The following is a 17,706-nucleotide window of genomic DNA, read 5'->3' on the forward strand; positions in this document are numbered from 1 at the left end:
GGCAAGACAGAATCCTTCTGAATCTCAGTCTCTTGCTCTATAAATGGAAACAATTTTGCTCTGCACAAATTACAATTAGCATGTTTGTGGGAAGTTAAAGTATGAAACTCAGCATAAATGAAAAGTAATGTACCACTGTTGCTTACATGAAAACTCTTGTAAAGTTGTCAGGCACCGTGCACCATCTAAGCATAGCAGTGTTAGGTATGGGCCCATTAGTGATTAGAGGGGTTACGAGGCAGAGAGGGGGTCTCCAAGCAGTGGGTCTCCTGGCTGTGGGGAAGCTGGCTCAGCGGCCATACCAGGAGCTGAACCCGAAGGTACTCTGTGTGTCCTCTCAACACCATGGGCCCCACTTTGGCATTATTTCCAATTCCCTCTGGTTTCCATTTGCTTCCTCCCTCTAGCCCCCTGGCCATGTCCGATTTCAACACCAAGTTTCTGAGCTTTTCCCATTTTGTCCACCATCTCTAGAACATTTCTGCTTCTTTTACCTTTCAAAGAATCCAAACTTGAACTCTACTCACTCGTGCCCATCACCAGCCTGAGCTCAGAGTTGCTGAGAAGGGAAAGTACCCTCATAAGGAAGCTCCTCCTTTCCCTATGTCATTAGACTTGAGCACAGACAGCATCTCCATCTCCACATTGCTCTGGCCAGGTTGTGCCTCAGTCAATTACACAACTGTGTCTTAGTAGCCTTGGTAGGGCCCAAATCAGGATATTCTCTGGGAAGATTCACTTTGTACTGAGCCAAGCATAATCTCACTGCATCAAAAATAGAAAATTCTAGACCCACCCCTCCACATCTTCGTTATTCAACCAAATATGTGACCCATTTACCATGTGCTTAAATCTCTACCTACTGCTGATTCTCAGATCAGATCGTAACCCAGATTTACCATGGTCCAAACTCTGACATCTTATTGGCGCCATGTCATTCTGGTTCAGGCTGTCAGCCCCAAGCAGGTGGGTCAGTTTGCCTCACCCTGAGAGCAGGTTGCCAGGGCAACCATGAGGCTGCATAAAAAGAACCTATGACAGGATGCACATAAGAGAGACAAATGTCTTCACATTGAAGAAGGGGAGGAGTGTGCCATTGGTTTTCCATCCTCCAGATGCACTGAGAAAGCTCCTACCTAAACTGTGCCCCCTCCTTCTTTGAAACACTTCCCATCCTTAAGCCTTGGTAGGAAGGAGAGCCATCTGGAAGCCCTGAATCCTATGGAATGCTGAGTGTCCCTTCTCCTTACCCCTTAGTGTTGGAATTCCATTCCCCAAAGTCTTGGATTTGACCTTCCCCCACGGTGACTGGAGAGAAACATCTTCATATTCACAGGAATGAGCCTTAGATCAGACTTTGCTCCTCTCATGGGGGCCCCAGAACGCTGAAAAGCCAAGCTGGTTACCAACGCTTGTCCTTCCTTAAGTACCTTAAATATAACCCCAATAGTTAAAAAGATTCCTAAACAGCCAGGCCATTCTCCCTCCTTCTAACCCTCCTCTCCTGGGCCTAAGAAAGCCCAGCTCTGTGATCCGGGGCTTGGCTTCCCCTGTCTTTCCCATCCCAGAATCCTTCCAGGAAACAGCAGTCTCCCTCTCTGCTCTCAGAAGGTAAGTATCCTTATCACCTGTGAATCACAAACCCACAGAGTGGCCAAACATAGCCGAGCTGATGCAAGACCCTAGGAAGGGGAAAGCTGCAGGTGTGTTTGTGCTGGGAGGAGTGGTGACCCTCACTTCACAGACACCTCCTCTCCTGATCCTTGGGAGGTATAAGGACAGGCCTTCCACCACCAGTCAGGCACACTCTACCACCATGAATCCACTCCTGATCCTTGCCTTTGTGGGAGCTGCTGGTGAGTTTCATGCCCTGCCTCAGGCCTCACCCACCCCCTTTCCTGGGAGACACATGCCCTGCCATTCTTGCCACCTCTCCTCTTTTGACTATGCTCTGATATTCTATTTCCTCCATCTGGCAGCCCTCCTTCCCATCCTCCTTGGGCTCTTTTTAAGCCTCACTTGTTTCACCTTCTCCCTGATTTCACTCCCACCACTGTCATTCATCCATACCCAAGCTATGGTTGGAGAAGCTGGGAAGGGAGGCCAGATGGGGCTGGCCCACAAAATGAAGCAGCAGGCTTCAGACTTGGCTCCTGCAGCACCAAAATAGCACCATTATAGCTGCTCTTAACTTCAAATGCAGCTGGGGATGTTGGAAAATTACGCATGCCAGAGACTCAACTCTACAAGTTCTAACTTCATTTGTCTGGTGTGCAAGCTGTGTAGTGGGCTTTTAAGGTTCCCAGGTGATTTTTAACATTTCCAGCCATGCAGCCAAGGTAAGGATTGCTGTTCTATTGGCAATAACAACGTCTACCTTTGTTCTACCAAAGTGAGCCTGGGGTCTGCCGTCAACTCTGCCCCGACTGTACAGATCTGAGCTATGGGAGAAGATGGTCATGGCCAGGTCTACGCAGCCAGGGGATTCCCTAGCTTGGCCAAAGTATCCTGACAATCCAGGGTTCAAATAGCCAGGGGAAGTACACAGGTGATGAATAAAAGAAGCACTCAGTGGGTGAGACAACCACATCCCAACTGCTATCCCACTGGAAGCATTTTGAGGACATCCCTTGCGTCCTCAGCCTGGTGAACCCAGGAGAGATCTGAGCCCCTGCAGGGTACCTAGCTATGTGCCCTGCAGACACAGACACTTGGCAGTCACATCCAGTGATGCTCACCAGGGGTGGCAGAGCTCCCTCCCTTGCCTAGCTTCACTGTGCTTATTAAGGATTTCTAGTTAGCAGGAAGCAACCGCAGGCTGGGAGGGCCACCCGTAACATGTTGCTAACTTGCCTTCTCCCTTCCCATCTCCACTCCAGTTGCTGCCCCCTTTGACGATGATGACAAGATCGTTGGGGGCTACACCTGTCAGAAGAATTCTCTCCCCTACCAGGTGTCCCTGAATTCTGGCTACCACTTCTGCGGTGGCTCCCTCATCAACGAACAGTGGGTGGTGTCAGCAGCTCACTGCTACAAGTCGTAAGTATGGGGTCCCTGACTGCAAAGCTCCCAGCCAGGCTGTCTGGGTAGAGCTTGGCTTCCACCCAGGGAACTACTGAGGTTGGGTAAGATGGATGGGAGAGGTGGTGGAGAAGAAATCTTGCTGGCAACAGCTGACTCTCCAGAGCAGAGAGTGAACACAAGACAGGAAGCTCTCACACCAAGACAAATCCAAGAAACAGCAAAGGTTGTGATCATAAAAGCAGGCAGGGATGATCTTGGGGTGGTGAGAGCTAGTGAGAAAAGCAGGAAAGTGCCTTTTGCTGGTTAGCTACACATTAAAGCCACCTAAGAAAGCGTTTTTAAAAATACTGATCCCTGTGTCCTATCCCAGGGCAATTAACTCAAAATTTTCAGGAAGAGGGTGTGAATATCAGTGAGTATTTCACACTCTACCTCTGGTAACTGTAGATTGTATAGACAGAGCTGAGAACCGCTGCCTACACCAAGAACTCTCAAACCTGAGTATGCATCGGAACTCCCTGCAGGCTTGTTAAGGCATAAATCACTGGGTCCCATCCCCAAGGTTCTGATCAGTAGGTGGGGGTAAGGACCAAGAATTTACATTTCTAACAAGTTCCCAGGAGATGCTAATGCTATGGCTACCCTTGGATTAGATTACACAGAAGGGTAGTTCTCACCAGGCCAAGAAGGGAGGGAGGAGTAGGCGCTGTGCGCAGTTAGCAAAGGCCTGGGATGCAGAATGCTGGGAAAGCTTCAAAGAGCTCCTTGTGCCCACAGTGCTAGTGACTGTGGAGATTGTGAGAAAGAGTCTGGGAAGGCAGATTGAGGAGCAGCCTCTAGTGGGATCCCTTTGACTCTTCCCCACCCCACTACCACCAACCTCTGGAGCAGAAAGGTCCTGGTTCTCATACCTTCACCGACCCACATCCCTCTCCTGCCCATGCGATATGGCCACATGCCCCACCACAAGCCTCCAGAGCTGTCCATGTGCAGGGAGCTTGAGGAACCTGGGGAAGGTGGGATGAGTGCCCCAGCTGTGAAAGAAGGGCTTCACCATGCCTGCCCTGCCCATCAGCCGCATCCAGGTGAGACTGGGAGAGCACAACATCGAAGTCCTGGAGGGGAATGAGCAGTTCATAAATGCGGCCAAGATCATCCGCCACCCCCAATACAACAGTAAGACTGTGAACAATGACATCATGCTGATCAAGCTCTCCACACCTGCCGTCATCAATGCCCGTGTGTCCACCATCTCTCTGCCCACCGCCCCTCCAGCTGCTGGCACCGAGTGCCTCATCTCCGGCTGGGGCAACACTGCGAGCTCTGGCGGTGAGTGGGACCCTTTGTCCTTCTACTTCCCTCCATCCTCACAATTTCCAGGACAAAGCATGCCCCTTAACTTGAATCCTCTCACCTCCAGGCTTAAGACACATTTCTAGTGCCCATTACACACAGGCTCTGTACTAGGCACCAGAGAGATGCAAAGTCTCAAGGACTTGGCTTCTAAAATCAAAAGACAGGACAAATGGAGAACTTGATATGATGACATCTTGGGAGGGGTTCAACAATGATCATTCTGGGAACTAAAAGCCAGAGTCCCTTGCCAGGACTTATGTTTTGGAGTCCTCTCCAGGGGCTGTGTTCCTCTTCAGTGTTCCATCTGAGATTATTGTCTCCTTCTCTGGCCTGACCCACATTTCTACTTTCTTTAATCTCTTCCTGATCCTCACAGCCGACTACCCAGACGAGCTGCAGTGCCTGGACGCTCCTGTGCTGAGCCAGGCTAAGTGTGAAGCCTCCTACCCCGGAAAGATTACCAGCAACATGTTCTGTGTGGGCTTCCTCGAGGGAGGCAAGGATTCCTGCCAGGTGATTTGACCCCTTCCCATGCTGAGGTTCCCACTGATACCCAGGCCCCACCAGGGAAAAAGATTTGAACTCCCAAGGTGGTGGGGCTGAGGAGGCTCCCTGCAGTGCCCCATGGAGAAGTGAGGAAGGCTCCCTTGGGCTACATCCTGTCTGCTTAGGAAGAACAGAGAATGGGCCACTGTGAGAAGGATGCGGAGCCACAGAGCTGGCTGCAAAGGGGTCTTTTAAGGATCAGAGTAAATGTAGCTATATTCCTCCTCCATCTCTCCATACGATTTGTCCCTTCTTCCCCCCAGGGTGACTCTGGTGGCCCTGTGGTCTGCAATGGACAGCTCCAAGGAGTTGTCTCCTGGGGCTATGGTTGTGCCCAGAAGAACAGGCCTGGAGTCTACACCAAGGTCTACAACTATGTGAAATGGATTAAGGACACCATAGCTGCCAACAGCTAAAGCCCCTGGTCCCTCTGCAGTCTCTATACCAATAAAGTGACCCTGTTCTCCCTGTCTGTGTCTGTTCCTGCTCCCTCTCACTCCTTCACACTGGAAAACATCCTCTAATTTCAGGTCAGACACGACTCCCCCCCTTAAAGGTAAGCAGAGACCCCATCTCCCAAAATGTGTTCCATGGTACACTAGATTAGCACATACAAAGAGATGGAATCCAAAAATAAGAAGAAGCTTGGGAGAAAGCGGGGCACTGTTTTCTAGAGAAAAGTGTGTTTCAGAAAGGTGGTCTTTGCGGCAGGGGGTATTGATTTTTATTTGGGCTTCTCACAGTGGGTAGAGCTACTCTGCCTTCAGAACAATCACAGCACAGAAAAGGTGTCAACATCTTTGAGGTGGCCCAAAAAATCTGACCAGCTGAATCCTATTGCTAAAATACAACAAGAATGACAAATGCTGTTGGTGATGATGTGCCTCTCCCAGGAATGTGTCGGCACAAAACCCTCAACCGAGCCATCCCTTCTCATTCACCTAGAAAATCAGACTCAAGAAAATCTCCCTGGCCCGCAAACTCTTCCCTCAGTTCCCTAGTTCCATCTCTGTGAGCAGGCTACAGAGATGTTCCACCTACCATGGCGGGAGCCAGACTGCGACTTGGGAATCAAGCCCAACTCTGCACGCTGCAATTTTGTCTTCTTTGCCTTTGGGGTAGGATGCCGCAGTGAATCGAACAGCTAACACCAGCTCCCCACTCTGACCAGGGAAAGAAACTAGAGAGGGTCAGGATTCACCCATTTGATCAATTAACTGAGGTAGGAATCATTTTCATATAACTTGCTTGCCTTTGAGATACTTGAAATGATTTATGTGGGACTCCTTAAAAAAAAGTGGAGGGAAAGACATCTGAGCAGCCACTCTGGCCACATGTTGGCTGGCTTGCACCCACTGGATGCAGCAGAGGGAAGCAGGCCCCCTGGCACCTCTGGCACCTGCCAAAGCCTCCTCCTGGCCATTCTGAGAGGGACCATGTTGGGGCCATAGCTCATCCAAGCTTGTCACCGAAGATCCAAGCAAGCTTCTCTTTGAAATTCCATCTTCACTTTCTGTCCCAAGTGGTTGTGGACACCCCTGGGAGCTGGTAACAAGGGCCAGGAGCAGCCAAGGGAGACAGACAAGTTCAGAGCACATTTCCAGTTACAGGGAACAGAGCACAGGCCTCCAAGTGTCCACGGAGCAGTGTGCAAATTGCAGTGATGAGTAGAGGAAAACCTCTACATGGAGCACAGCATTCCTGGCAAACACAAGGGACCACAGTCCACATGCTGTGGAATACACCCAAGTATGCATCAGACACTTGTTTGGTAAACAGTAAATGTGTAAGATCAATTACCTTGAGAGGGCCATCTGGGCTCCAGATGTGTGGTTCGTGTGAAGAGACAGCTACCACTCACTATCTTCAGAGGAAAACAGGGCTCAGGGCTTGCACACAATGGACAGATACACATGGGTCACCCAGAAAAGTCACTGCATACAAACATCACTTTGTCCAACATGGATTTTGTTTTTATGGAGTCCAAACGCAGACCCTAGTTCAGCTTACAGCCTTGGGTTTGTCTGCTTTTGGAGATATATCCAGTAGATAGACAGACAGACAAGACAGATACATTTTTTTCCCTTTCTTATCGTAATGTCAATGCTTTGTCTGAATATCATCATCACTCAAGAGTCAAGGGAAGAACCAAACACTTCATATAAACAGGGCTTGGCTGGGCGGGGAGTATTAGTTTCCAGGGTTTTCTGTCTCCATTCAGATCATTCCTATCAAAGCCCAGCTAGTTACCTCAAGCCAAGAGACAGACATAAGGATCCCAATGGCCTTCCAGATAGCTGCTTCCACCTCCTACCTCGGCCACATAGAGTCTTTACACAGAAAACTGAGTCACCCCACTGAGAAGGGTTGCCAGCAGAAACAGGGCATGAAAATCACAGATAACCATGGTATATCTTGCAAGTGGTCAGTGTAAAATAGACCACCACCACCACCACCGAAAACACAAAACAAGGAAAAAAATGCTTATTATTCAAAATCCAAGACAAAATACTGTGTGGGAGTCACGCCATGGGGTTGCCTTTTCTCAGGCCACACAGCTTTCCCAGTCCATTTGCTCACATGAAACCGTGAGATGTGAAGGTCTGCAGAGTGTGTGCTCGGGATCGAGGCTGGTACTGTTCACCTGTGGGTCCAGTCCAAAGGGCAAAGAGGCAGAAAGCTACAACTCTGTCCACCACCACATCTTAGGGCCTCCTTCTCACAGAGGTTCCGAAGAGCCCCCATCTCAGCCTTCACACAAAACACCTCCTTCTGGCTGAACAATAGGCAGGCTGGAGTGCCATGGCATGATCTCTGCTCACTACACCCTCCACCTCCCAGGTTCAAGTGATTCAGCCTCCGAAGTACCTGGGATTGCAGGTGCATGCCACCATGCCCAGCTAATTTTTTTTTTTTTTTTGTATTTTTATCAGAGACAGGGATTCACAATGTTGGCCAGTGTGTTTTTGAACTCCTGACCTCAAGTGATCCAAAGTGCTAGGATTACAGGTGGGAGCCACCGCTTCTGGCCCAGGCCCTATTTTTAAAAATAATTTCAAATTCTATTTTAGATTCATGGGGTACATCTGCAAGTTTGTTACATGGGTATATTGTGTGATGCTGAGGTTTGGGGCACAAATGATCTCATCACTCAGGAACTGAGCATAGTACCCAATAGGTATTTTTTCAGCCCTTTCCACCATCCTTCTCTCTTCCCTCTAGTAGTTGCAGTGTCTACTCTTCCCATCTTTCTATCCATTTTTACCCAATGCTCACCTCCTACTTATACATGAGAACGTGATATTTGGTTTTCCATTCCTATGTTAATTTGCTTAGGATTATGGTCTCCAGCTCCATCCATGTTGCTGCAAAGGACATGATTTCATTCTTTTCATGGCTGCATAGTATTCCATGGTGTATACGTACCACATTTTCTTTATCCAGTCTACCGCTGATGGCCACCTAGGTTCATTCCATGGTTTTGCTACTGTGAATAGTGCTGTGACGGACATGCGAGAGCATCTGTCTTTTTCGCAGAACAATTATTTTCCTTTGGGTAAACGCCCAGTAAAGGAATTGCTGGGTGGAAAGGTAGTTCTGTTTTAAATTGTTTCAGATATCTCCAAACTGTTTTCTGCATTAATTTTTCCATGAACTAATTTACACTCTGGCCAATAGTGCACAAGCATTCCCTTTGCTCTGCAGCCTCACCAGCGTCTTCTATTTTGTGGACATTTTACTAATAGCCACTCTGCAGCCAAGCTCTTTCAAGGCCAATGTGGGGAAAAGCCACAAACATCCCTTTTCCCAACGAGAATTCTTGCCTGCCCACTGGTAGAATTTTTATTTTCATCTGTCTTTTGTTGTTTGTTTTTCAAAGAAAAACCAAAGGTAAAGTGGTAAGATCTTCCACACCTGAGCATGTTTGTAGCCACCAGAGTCTGCTGGGAAGGGACCCCTCATGCATGCACTGATCTTGTCATGTGGAATTTGAGAGATCAAGAAGCCCCATAGCAACCTACCATACAACTGCCCATCAGCGCTCATCCTTTCACAGGATTAGCTCAATTCTGACTCTGCAGACACTGGCAGCCACAGGTGACAAACCTAGTGTATCTGTGGGCTTCCCTCATCACCCAGGGCCACAGTGGGCTGCCTGTCCTAGGCAGAGTCACAGCAAAATTCTCTTAAACTGATTTTAAGCATAAATCCACTTCACCAATAATCATCTGAGGGCTCAGTCCCTGCCTCCTTCCTCGGGGATTTTAAAACACACATCTCTCTGACCAAACAGGTAGATGGGATCTGACTTTAAAGACGGGAAAATTGGGATGAATTGGGGTATCAGGAATGAATCCCAAGTGTTTTTCTGTGGGGACAGGCATCCACATCCCGAAACATACTTGGAGATGGAGAAAAATGCAGGAGAGAAGAGAAAAAAAAGGGGGACAAAGTGGCTGAAAGTCTTTGAAAGCTTCTCTCGTGGTTCTTTCTGGCTCTGGTTGCTTTGCCAAGGTCTTGAGTGCAGGCAGGGCCGGCTCTGGCTGGGAGCTGCTGCTCTGGGACATGGAAGATTCACTTCACCTCCAGAAAGCTCATTTGATCATCTGTAAAATGATCATTTGATCATCTGTAAAATGGGCAATCCCATAGGTGGTTGTGATGATGAAATGAAAAAAAAATTCTTAACTTATATGAGTTACATGCCGTACAGTAAGTTACATGGTATATAGTAAGCACACAGAAATAATCCACTGTTATCATAACTGAAGGACAGTGGTTTGGTGTGCTAAGCACTAAATACAAGCCAGAAAGGCGTCTTAGAGAAGTAGACACAGAAATCTGTAGCTCAGAAAGAACAGTACCAAGAATGACATGTCCTCCAAATTGAGCTTGGGCAGCTAGATCTGCACCTATCCTACACATCTGAGTCTACAGTATGAGGTAACAGCCTCCACCTATAGCTATCTTCCCTGTCTGTAAGGTCATTCCTTTTTGAAGAAAGCTGACCTCAGACTATACTGTGATCATTTAAAGAAGAGCACAAAATACTGGAGAAGGCTAGTCTTCAAGCTCTAGATACAGAAAATCCTCATATTCTTGGGTGTTCCCTTTTAGACAGAGAATCAGAGCCACAAGCACTGATCCAAAAACCCCCTTTCCCAAAAAAGTTTTCCATCTCTTACCAAGGTTCACATCCCTGTTAAGTGCACACTAGTGTCTACAGTTGCTAGAGCAAGAGTCTCTCCTTATCCTCTAAGGCAGGAGTTCTGTGAAGACCCCATGACAAGGGGACAAAATCAAACAACATGTTTAGGGACAACACAGGAAAAACCGATATTATCAAAGCTCCAAAACCTGGCTACCTCAGGCTTGGCCAGTTATTCGTGAGCAGAGAGGTTTCTCATCTACATGGCAGTCATGGCCTGGATGGGTCTGGAACTGTGGCAAGATAAGGCTCTGAGACAAGGTGCCAGGAGAAAGATGAATTCAATCATCTATTTCTGCCAGGAAGAAAAGCACCAGGAAGAAATCAGATGTAGAGTTTGTCCTCTGGGGACCTCAGCCTTGATCCTCAATAAATCTCCTTTTAGATGCCACATGCAGCAATTCCCACACTTCACAATGCTCTCCATGGCTTCCGTTGGCCTTATGGTCAGCTCTGCCAAGATCTGTATTCTTGGGCAAGACAGAATCCTTCTGAATCTCAGTCTCTTCCTCTATAACTGGAAATAATTTTGCTCTGCACAAATCACAATTAGCATGTTTGTGGGAAGTTAAACCGTGAAACTCAGCATCAATGAAAAGCAATGTACCACTGTTGCTTATGAAAACTCTTGTAAAGTTGTCAGGCACCATGCACCATCTAAGTACAGCAGTGTTAGGTATAAGCCCATCAGTGATTAGAGGGGGTACAGGGTGGAGAGGGGTCTCTGAGCAGTGGATCTCCTGGCTCTGGGGAAGCTGGCTGGACGGCCATACCAGGAGCTGAACCCAAAGGTATTCTGTGTGTCCTCTCAACTCCACGGGCCCCACTGTGGCATTTTTTCCAATTCCCTCTGGTTTCCATTTGCTTCCTCCCTCTAGTCCCCTGGCCATGTCCAATTTCAACACCAAGTTTCTGAGCTTCTCTCATTTTGTTCACTGTCTCCAGAACATCCCTGCTTCTTGTACCTTTCAAAGAATTCAAACTTGAACACTGCTCACTCCTGTCCATCACCAACCTGAGCTCAGAGTTGCTGAGAAGGGAAAGCACCCTCATAAGGAAGCTCCTCCTTTCATTATATCATTAGACTTGAGCGCAGACAGCATCTCCATCTCCACACTGCTCTGGCCAGGTTGTGCCTCAGTCAATTACACAACTGTGTCTTAGTAGCCTTGGTAGGGCCCAAATCAGGATATTGTCTGGGAAGATTCACTTTGTACTGAGCCAAGCATAATCTCACTGCATCAAAAATAGAAAATGATCATCTGATCATTCTGGTTCAGACTGTCAGCCCTGAGCAGGTGGGTCAGTTTGCATCACCTGAGTGCAGGTTGCAAGGACAACCATGAGGCTGCATAAAAAGAACCTATGACAGGATGCACATGTGAGAGACAAATGTCTTCACATTGAAGAAGGGGAGGAGTGCGCCATTGGTTTTCCATCCTCCAGATGCACTGAGAAAGCTCCTACAGAAACTGTGCCCCCTCCTTCTTTGAAACACTTCCCATCCTTAAGCCTTGGTAGGAAGGAGAGAAATCTGGAAGCCCAGAATCTTATGGAATGCTGAGTCTCCCTTCTCCTTACCCCTTAGCGTTGGAATTCTCATTCCCCAAAATCTTGCATTTGACCTTCCTGCACACTGACTGGAGAGAAGCATCTTCATATTCACAGGAATGAGCCTTAGATCAGACTTTGCTCCTCTCATGTGGGCCCCAGGACACTGAAATCCAAGCTTTTTACCAACGCTTGCCCTTCCTTAAGTACATTAAATACATTCCCAATAGGTGGAAAGATTCGTAAACAGCTAGGCCATTCTCCCTCCTTCTAACCCTCATCTCCAGGGCCTAAGAAAGCCCAGCTCTGTTATCTGGGGCTTGACTTTCCCTGTCTTCCCCATCCCAGTATCCTTGCAGGAAACAGCCGGTCTCCCTCTCTGCTCTCAGAAGGCAAGTATCCTTATCACCTGTGAATCACAAACCCAGAGAGTGGCCAAACATAGCCAGGCTGATGCAAGACCCTGGGAAGAGGAAAGCTGCAGGTTTGTTTGTGCTGGGAGGAGTGGTGACCCTCACCTCACGGTCACCTCCTCTCTGGATCCTCGTGAGGTATAAAGATGAGTCCTCCACCACCAGTCAGGCACACTCTACCACCATGAATCCACTCCTGATCCTTACCTTTGTGGCAGCTACTCGTGAGTATCATGCCCTGCCTCAGGCCCCAACCACCCCGCCGTTCCTGGCCGACAAATGCCCTTCCATTCTTACCACCTCTGCTCTTTTGACTGTGCTCTGATATTCCGTTTCCTCCATCTGGCATATCTCCTTCCCATCATCCTTGGGCTCTTTTTAAGCCTCACCTGTTCACCTTCTCCTTGACTTCACTCCCACCACTGTCATTCATCCATATCTGAGTTGTGGTTGGAGAAGCTGGGAAGTGGGCCAGGTGGGCCTGTCCCATGAAATGAAGCAGCAGGCTTCAGGCTTGACTCCGACAGCAACAGAATAGCACCACTATAGCTGCTCCTAACCTCGAATGCACCTGGGGAGGTTGAAAAATTACTCATGCCAGAGATTCAGCTCTAGAAATTCTAACTTCAATTGTCTGGGGTAGAGCTTGTGTTCTGGGCTTTTAAGCTTCCCAGGTGATTTTTAATATTTCCAGCCCTGCAGCCAAGGTTAAGAATTGCTGTTCTATTGGCCAAAAACAAAGTCTACCTTTGTTCTGCCAAAGTGAGCCTGGGGGCTGCCCTCAACTCTGCCCTGACTGCACAGATCTGAGCTATGGGGGAAGGTGGTCATGGCCAGGTCTATGCAGACAGGGGGTTTTCCTAGCTTGGCAAAAGCATCCTGACAATCCAGGGCCCAAATAGCCAGGGGAAGTACACAGGTGATGAATAAAAGAGAGAAGCACTCAGTGGGAGAGACAACCACAACCCAACTCCTATCCCACTGGAAGCATTGTGAGGACATTCCTTGCGACTTCAGCCTGGTGACCCCAGGAGAGGTCTGAGCCCCAGCAGGGTACCTAGCTATGTGCCCTGCAGACACAGAGACTTGGGAGCCACATCCAGTGATGATCACCAGGGGTGGCAGAGCTCCCTCCCTTGCCTAGCCTCACTGTGCTTGTTAAGGATTTCTAATTAGCAGGAAGCAACCGCAGGCTGGGAGTGCCACCCCTAACATGCTACTGACTTGCCTTCTCCCTTCCCATCTCCACTCCAGTTGCTGCCCCCTTTGACGATGATGACAAGATCGTTGGGGGCTACACCTGTCAGAAGAATTCTCTCCCCTACCAGGTGTCCCTGAATTCTGGCTACCACTTCTGCGGTGGCTCCCTCATCAACGAACAGTGGGTGGTGTCAGCAGGTCACTGCTACAAGTCGTAAGTGTGGGGCCCCCGACTGCAAAGCTCCCGGCCAGTCTGCCTGGGAGAGCTTGGCTTCAGCCCAGGGAACTATTGAGGTTGGGTAAGATGGATGGGAGAGGTGGTGGAGAAGAAAACTTGTTGGCAGCAGCTGACTCTCCAGAGCAGAGAGTGAACACAAGACAGGAAGCTCTCACACCCAGGCAAATCCATGAAACAGCAAGGGTTGTGGTCATAAAAGCAGGCAGGGATGATCTTGGGGTGGTGAGAGCTAGTGAGAAAAGCAGGCAAGTATCTTTTGCTGGTTAGCTACACATTAAAGCCACCTAAGAAAGACTTTTTAAAAATACAGATGTCTTTGTCCTATCCCAGGGCAATTAAGTCAAAATTCTCAGGAAGAGGGTATGAATGTCAGTGAGAATTTTACACTCTACCTCTGGTAACTGTAGAGTGTATAGACAGAGCTGAGAACTGCTGCCTACACCAAGAACTCTCAAACCTGAATATGCATCAGAACACCCTGCAGGCTTGTTAAGGCACAAATCACTGGGTCCCATCCCCAAGGTTCTGATCAGTAGGTGGGGGTAAGGACCAAGAATTCACATTTCGAACAAGTTCCCAGGAGATGCTAATGCTATGGCTACCCTTGGATTAGATTACACAGAAGGGTGGTTCTCACCAGGCCAAGAAGGGAGGGAGGAACAGGCACTGTGCACAGTTAACAAAGGCCTGGGGTGAAGAATGCTGGGAAAACTTCAAGGAGCTCCTTGTGCCCACAGTGCTAGTGACTGTGGAGATTGTGGGAAAGAGTCTGGGAAGGCAGGTTGAGGAGCAGCCTCTGGTGGGATCCCTTTGACTCTTCCCCACTGCACTACCACCAACCTCTGAAGCAGATAGGTCCTGGGTCTCACATCTGCACTGACCCACATCCTTCTGCTGCCCATGCAATATGACCACACACCCCACCCCATGCCTCCAGAGATGTCCATGAGCAGGGAGCTTGAGGAACCTGGGGAAGGTGGGATAGGTGCCCTGGCTGTGGGAGAAGGTCTTCACCACGTCTGCCCTGCCCATCAGCCGCATCCAGGTGAGACTGGGAGAGCACAACATCGAAGTCCTGGAGGGGAATGAGCAGTTCATCAATGCAGCCAAGATCATCCGCCACCCCCAATACGACAAGAAGACTCTGAACAATGACATCATGTTAATCAAGCTCTCCTCACGTGCAGTCATCAACGCCCGCGTGTCCACCATCTCTCTGCCCACCGCCCCTCCAGCCACTGGCACGAAGTGCCTCATCTCTGGCTGGGGCAACACTGCGAGCTCTGGCGGTGAGTGGGACCCTTTGTCCTTCTACTTCCCTCCATCCTCACAATTTCCAGAACAAACCATGCCCCTTAACTTAAATCCTCTCGCCTCCAGGCTTAAGACACATTTCGAGTGCCCATTACACACAGACTCTGCACTGGGCACCAGAGAGATGCAAAGTCTCAAGGACTTGGCTCCTAAAATCAAGTGACAGGACAAATGGAGAACTTGCTGTGATCACGTCTTGGGAGGGGTTCAACAATGATCATTCTGGGAACTAAAAGCGAGAGTCCCTTGCCAGGACTTACGTTCTGGAGTCCTCTCCAGAGGCTGTGTTCCTCTTCAGTGTTCCATCCAAGATTATTGTCTCCTTCTCTGGCCTGACCCACATTTCTACTTTCTTTGATCTCTTCCTGATCCTCACAGCCGACTACCCAGACGAGCTGCAGTGCCTAGACGCTCCTGTGCTGAGCCAGGCTAAGTGTGAAGCCTCCTACCCTGGAGAGATTACCAGCAACATGTTCTGTGTGGGCTTCCTTGAGGGAGGCAAGGATTCCTGTCAGGTGATTTCACCAACCCCTCCCATGCTGAGGCTCCCACTGATACCCAGGCCCCACCAGGGAAAAAGATTTGAACTCAAAAGGTGGTGGGGCTGAGGAGGCTCCCTGCAGTGCCCACATGGAGAAGTGAGGAAGACTCCCTTGGGCTACATCCTGTCTGCTTAGGAAGAACAGAGAATGGGCCACAATGAGAAGGACATGGAGCCACAGAGCTGGCTGGAAAGGGGTCTTTTAAGGATCAGAGTAAATGTAGCTATATTCCTCCTCCATCTCTCCATACAACTTGTCCCTTCTTCTCCCCAGGGTGACTCTGGTGGCCCTGTGGTCTGCAATGGACAGCTCCAAGGAGTTGTCTCCTGGGGTGATGGCTGTGCCCAGAAGAACAAGCCTGGAGTCTACACCAAGGTCTACAACTATGTGAACTGGATTAAGAACACCATTGCTGCCAACAGCTAAAGCCCCCAGTATCTCTTCAGTCTCTATACCAATAAAGTGACCCTGTTCTCACTGTCTGTGTCTGTGCCTGCTCCCTCTCACTCCTTCACACTGGAAAGCATCCTCCAATTTCAGGTTAGACACGACTGTCCCCTTTAAAGGTAAGCATAGGCACCAGCTCCCAAAATGTGTTCCATGGTACACTAGATTAGCACATACAAAGAGATGGAATCCAAAAATAAGAAGAAGCTGGGGAGAAAGCGGGGCACTGTTTTCTAGAGATACCTGTTTCAGAAAGGTGGTCTTTGGGGTGGGGGGGTGGGTATTGATTTTTATTTGGGCTTCTCACAGTAGTTAGAGCTACTCTGCCTTCAGAACAATTACAGCACAGAAAATGTGTCAGCATCTTCGAGGTGGCCCAAAAAATCTGACCAGCTGAATCTTCTTGCTAAAATACAATAATAATGACAAATCCTGTTGGTGATGACGTGCCTCTCCCAGGAATGTGTCGGCACCAAACCCTCGACCAAGCCCTTCCTTCTGATTCACCTGGAAAATCAGATGCAAATAAATCTCCCTGGCCCCCTAACTCTTCCCTCAGTTCCCTAGTTCCATCTCTGTGAGCAGGCTACAGAGATGTTCCGCCTACCATAGCAGGAGCCAGACTGCGACTTGGGAATGAAGCCCAGATCTACAAGCTGGGCTTGATTTTCATCTTCTTTGCCTTTGGGGTAGGATGCCACAGTGAATCCCACAGCTAACACCAGCTCCTCACTCTGACCAGGGAAAGAAACTACAGAGGGTCAGGATTCATCCATTTGATCAATTAACTGAGGAAGAATTCATTTTCATATAACTTGCTTGACTTTGAGACACTTCAAGTGAGTTATTTGGGATTCTTTAAAAGAGGTGGAAGGAAAGATCTGAGGACTGTGACACCACCAGCCACTCTGACCACAGGTTGGCTGGCTTGCACCCACTGGATGCAGCAGAGGGAGGCAGGCCCTGCGGCACCTCTGGCACCTGCCAAAGCCTCCTCCTGGCAATTCTGAGGGGGCCCATGTTGGGGCTGTAGCTCATCCAAATTTGGCACCGAAGATCCAAGCAAGCTTCTCTTTGAAATTCCACCTTCACCTCTGTACCAAGTGGTTGTGGACACCCCTGGGAGCTGGTAACAAGGGCCAGGAGCAGCCAAGGGAGACAGACAAGTTCAGAGCACATTTCCAGTTACAGGGAACAGAGCACAGGCCTCCAAGTGTCCACAGAGCAGCGTGCAAGTTGCAGGGATGAGTAGAGTAAAACCTCTACATGGAGCACAGCATTCCTGGCAAACACAGGGGACTGCAGTCCACATGCTGTGGAATACACCCAAGTATGCATCAGACACTTGTTTGGTAAACAGTAAATGTGTAAGATCAATTACCTTGAGAGGGCCATCTGGGCTCCAGACATGTGAGTTGTGTGAGGAGACGGCTACCACTCACTATCTCCAGAGGAGAATAGGGCTCAGGGCTCGCACACAATGGACAGATACACACAGGTCACCCAGAACATCAATACATACAAACATCACTTTGTTCAACATGGATTTTGTTTTTATGGAGTCCAAACGCAGACCCTAGTTCACCTTACAGCCTTGGGTTTGTCTGCCTTTGGAGATATATATCCAGTAGATAGATAGACAGACAAGACAGATACATTTTTTCCCTTTCTTACTATAATGTCAATGCCTCTTCTGAATATCATCGTCACTCAAGAGTCAAGGGAAGAACCAAACGCTTCATATAAACAGGGCTGGGCTGGGCAGGGAGCGTTAGTTTCCACTGTTTTCTGTCTCCATTCAGATCATCCCTATCAAAGCCCAGCTGGTCACCTCAAGCCAAGACACAGACATAAGGATCCCAATGA

At 48.9% G+C, this 17,706-nt stretch overlaps 2 protein-coding genes across 2 annotated transcripts; both read left to right on the forward strand.

Moving 5' to 3' along the window:
- The first annotated feature begins 1,816 nt into the window (after nt 1–1,816).
- LOC129135551 (serine protease 1) lies at nt 1,817–5,390 on the forward strand. The gene is made up of 5 exons (XM_063815953.1): nt 1,817–1,856; nt 2,880–3,039; nt 4,100–4,353; nt 4,757–4,893; nt 5,190–5,390. The coding sequence occupies exons 1-5, from the start codon at nt 1,817–1,819 to the stop codon at nt 5,340–5,342; spliced, it is 744 nt and encodes a 247-aa protein (XP_063672023.1). The 3' UTR covers nt 5,343–5,390.
- A 4,957-nt stretch (nt 5,391–10,347) lies between these two features.
- On the forward strand, nt 10,348–15,871 carry PRSS1 (serine protease 1). Its single transcript, XM_016956966.3, has 5 exons — nt 10,348–10,465; nt 13,354–13,513; nt 14,573–14,826; nt 15,230–15,366; nt 15,667–15,871. Exons 1-5 carry the CDS (start codon nt 10,348–10,350, stop codon nt 15,817–15,819), a joined length of 822 nt encoding a protein of 273 aa, XP_016812455.3. The 3' UTR covers nt 15,820–15,871.
- The last annotated feature ends 1,835 nt before the right edge of the window (nt 15,872–17,706 follow it).

Source organism: Pan troglodytes, chromosome 6 (genome assembly GCF_028858775.2).
Source record: "Pan troglodytes isolate AG18354 chromosome 6, NHGRI_mPanTro3-v2.0_pri, whole genome shotgun sequence".
Taxonomy (NCBI): Eukaryota; Metazoa; Chordata; class Mammalia; order Primates; family Hominidae; genus Pan; species Pan troglodytes.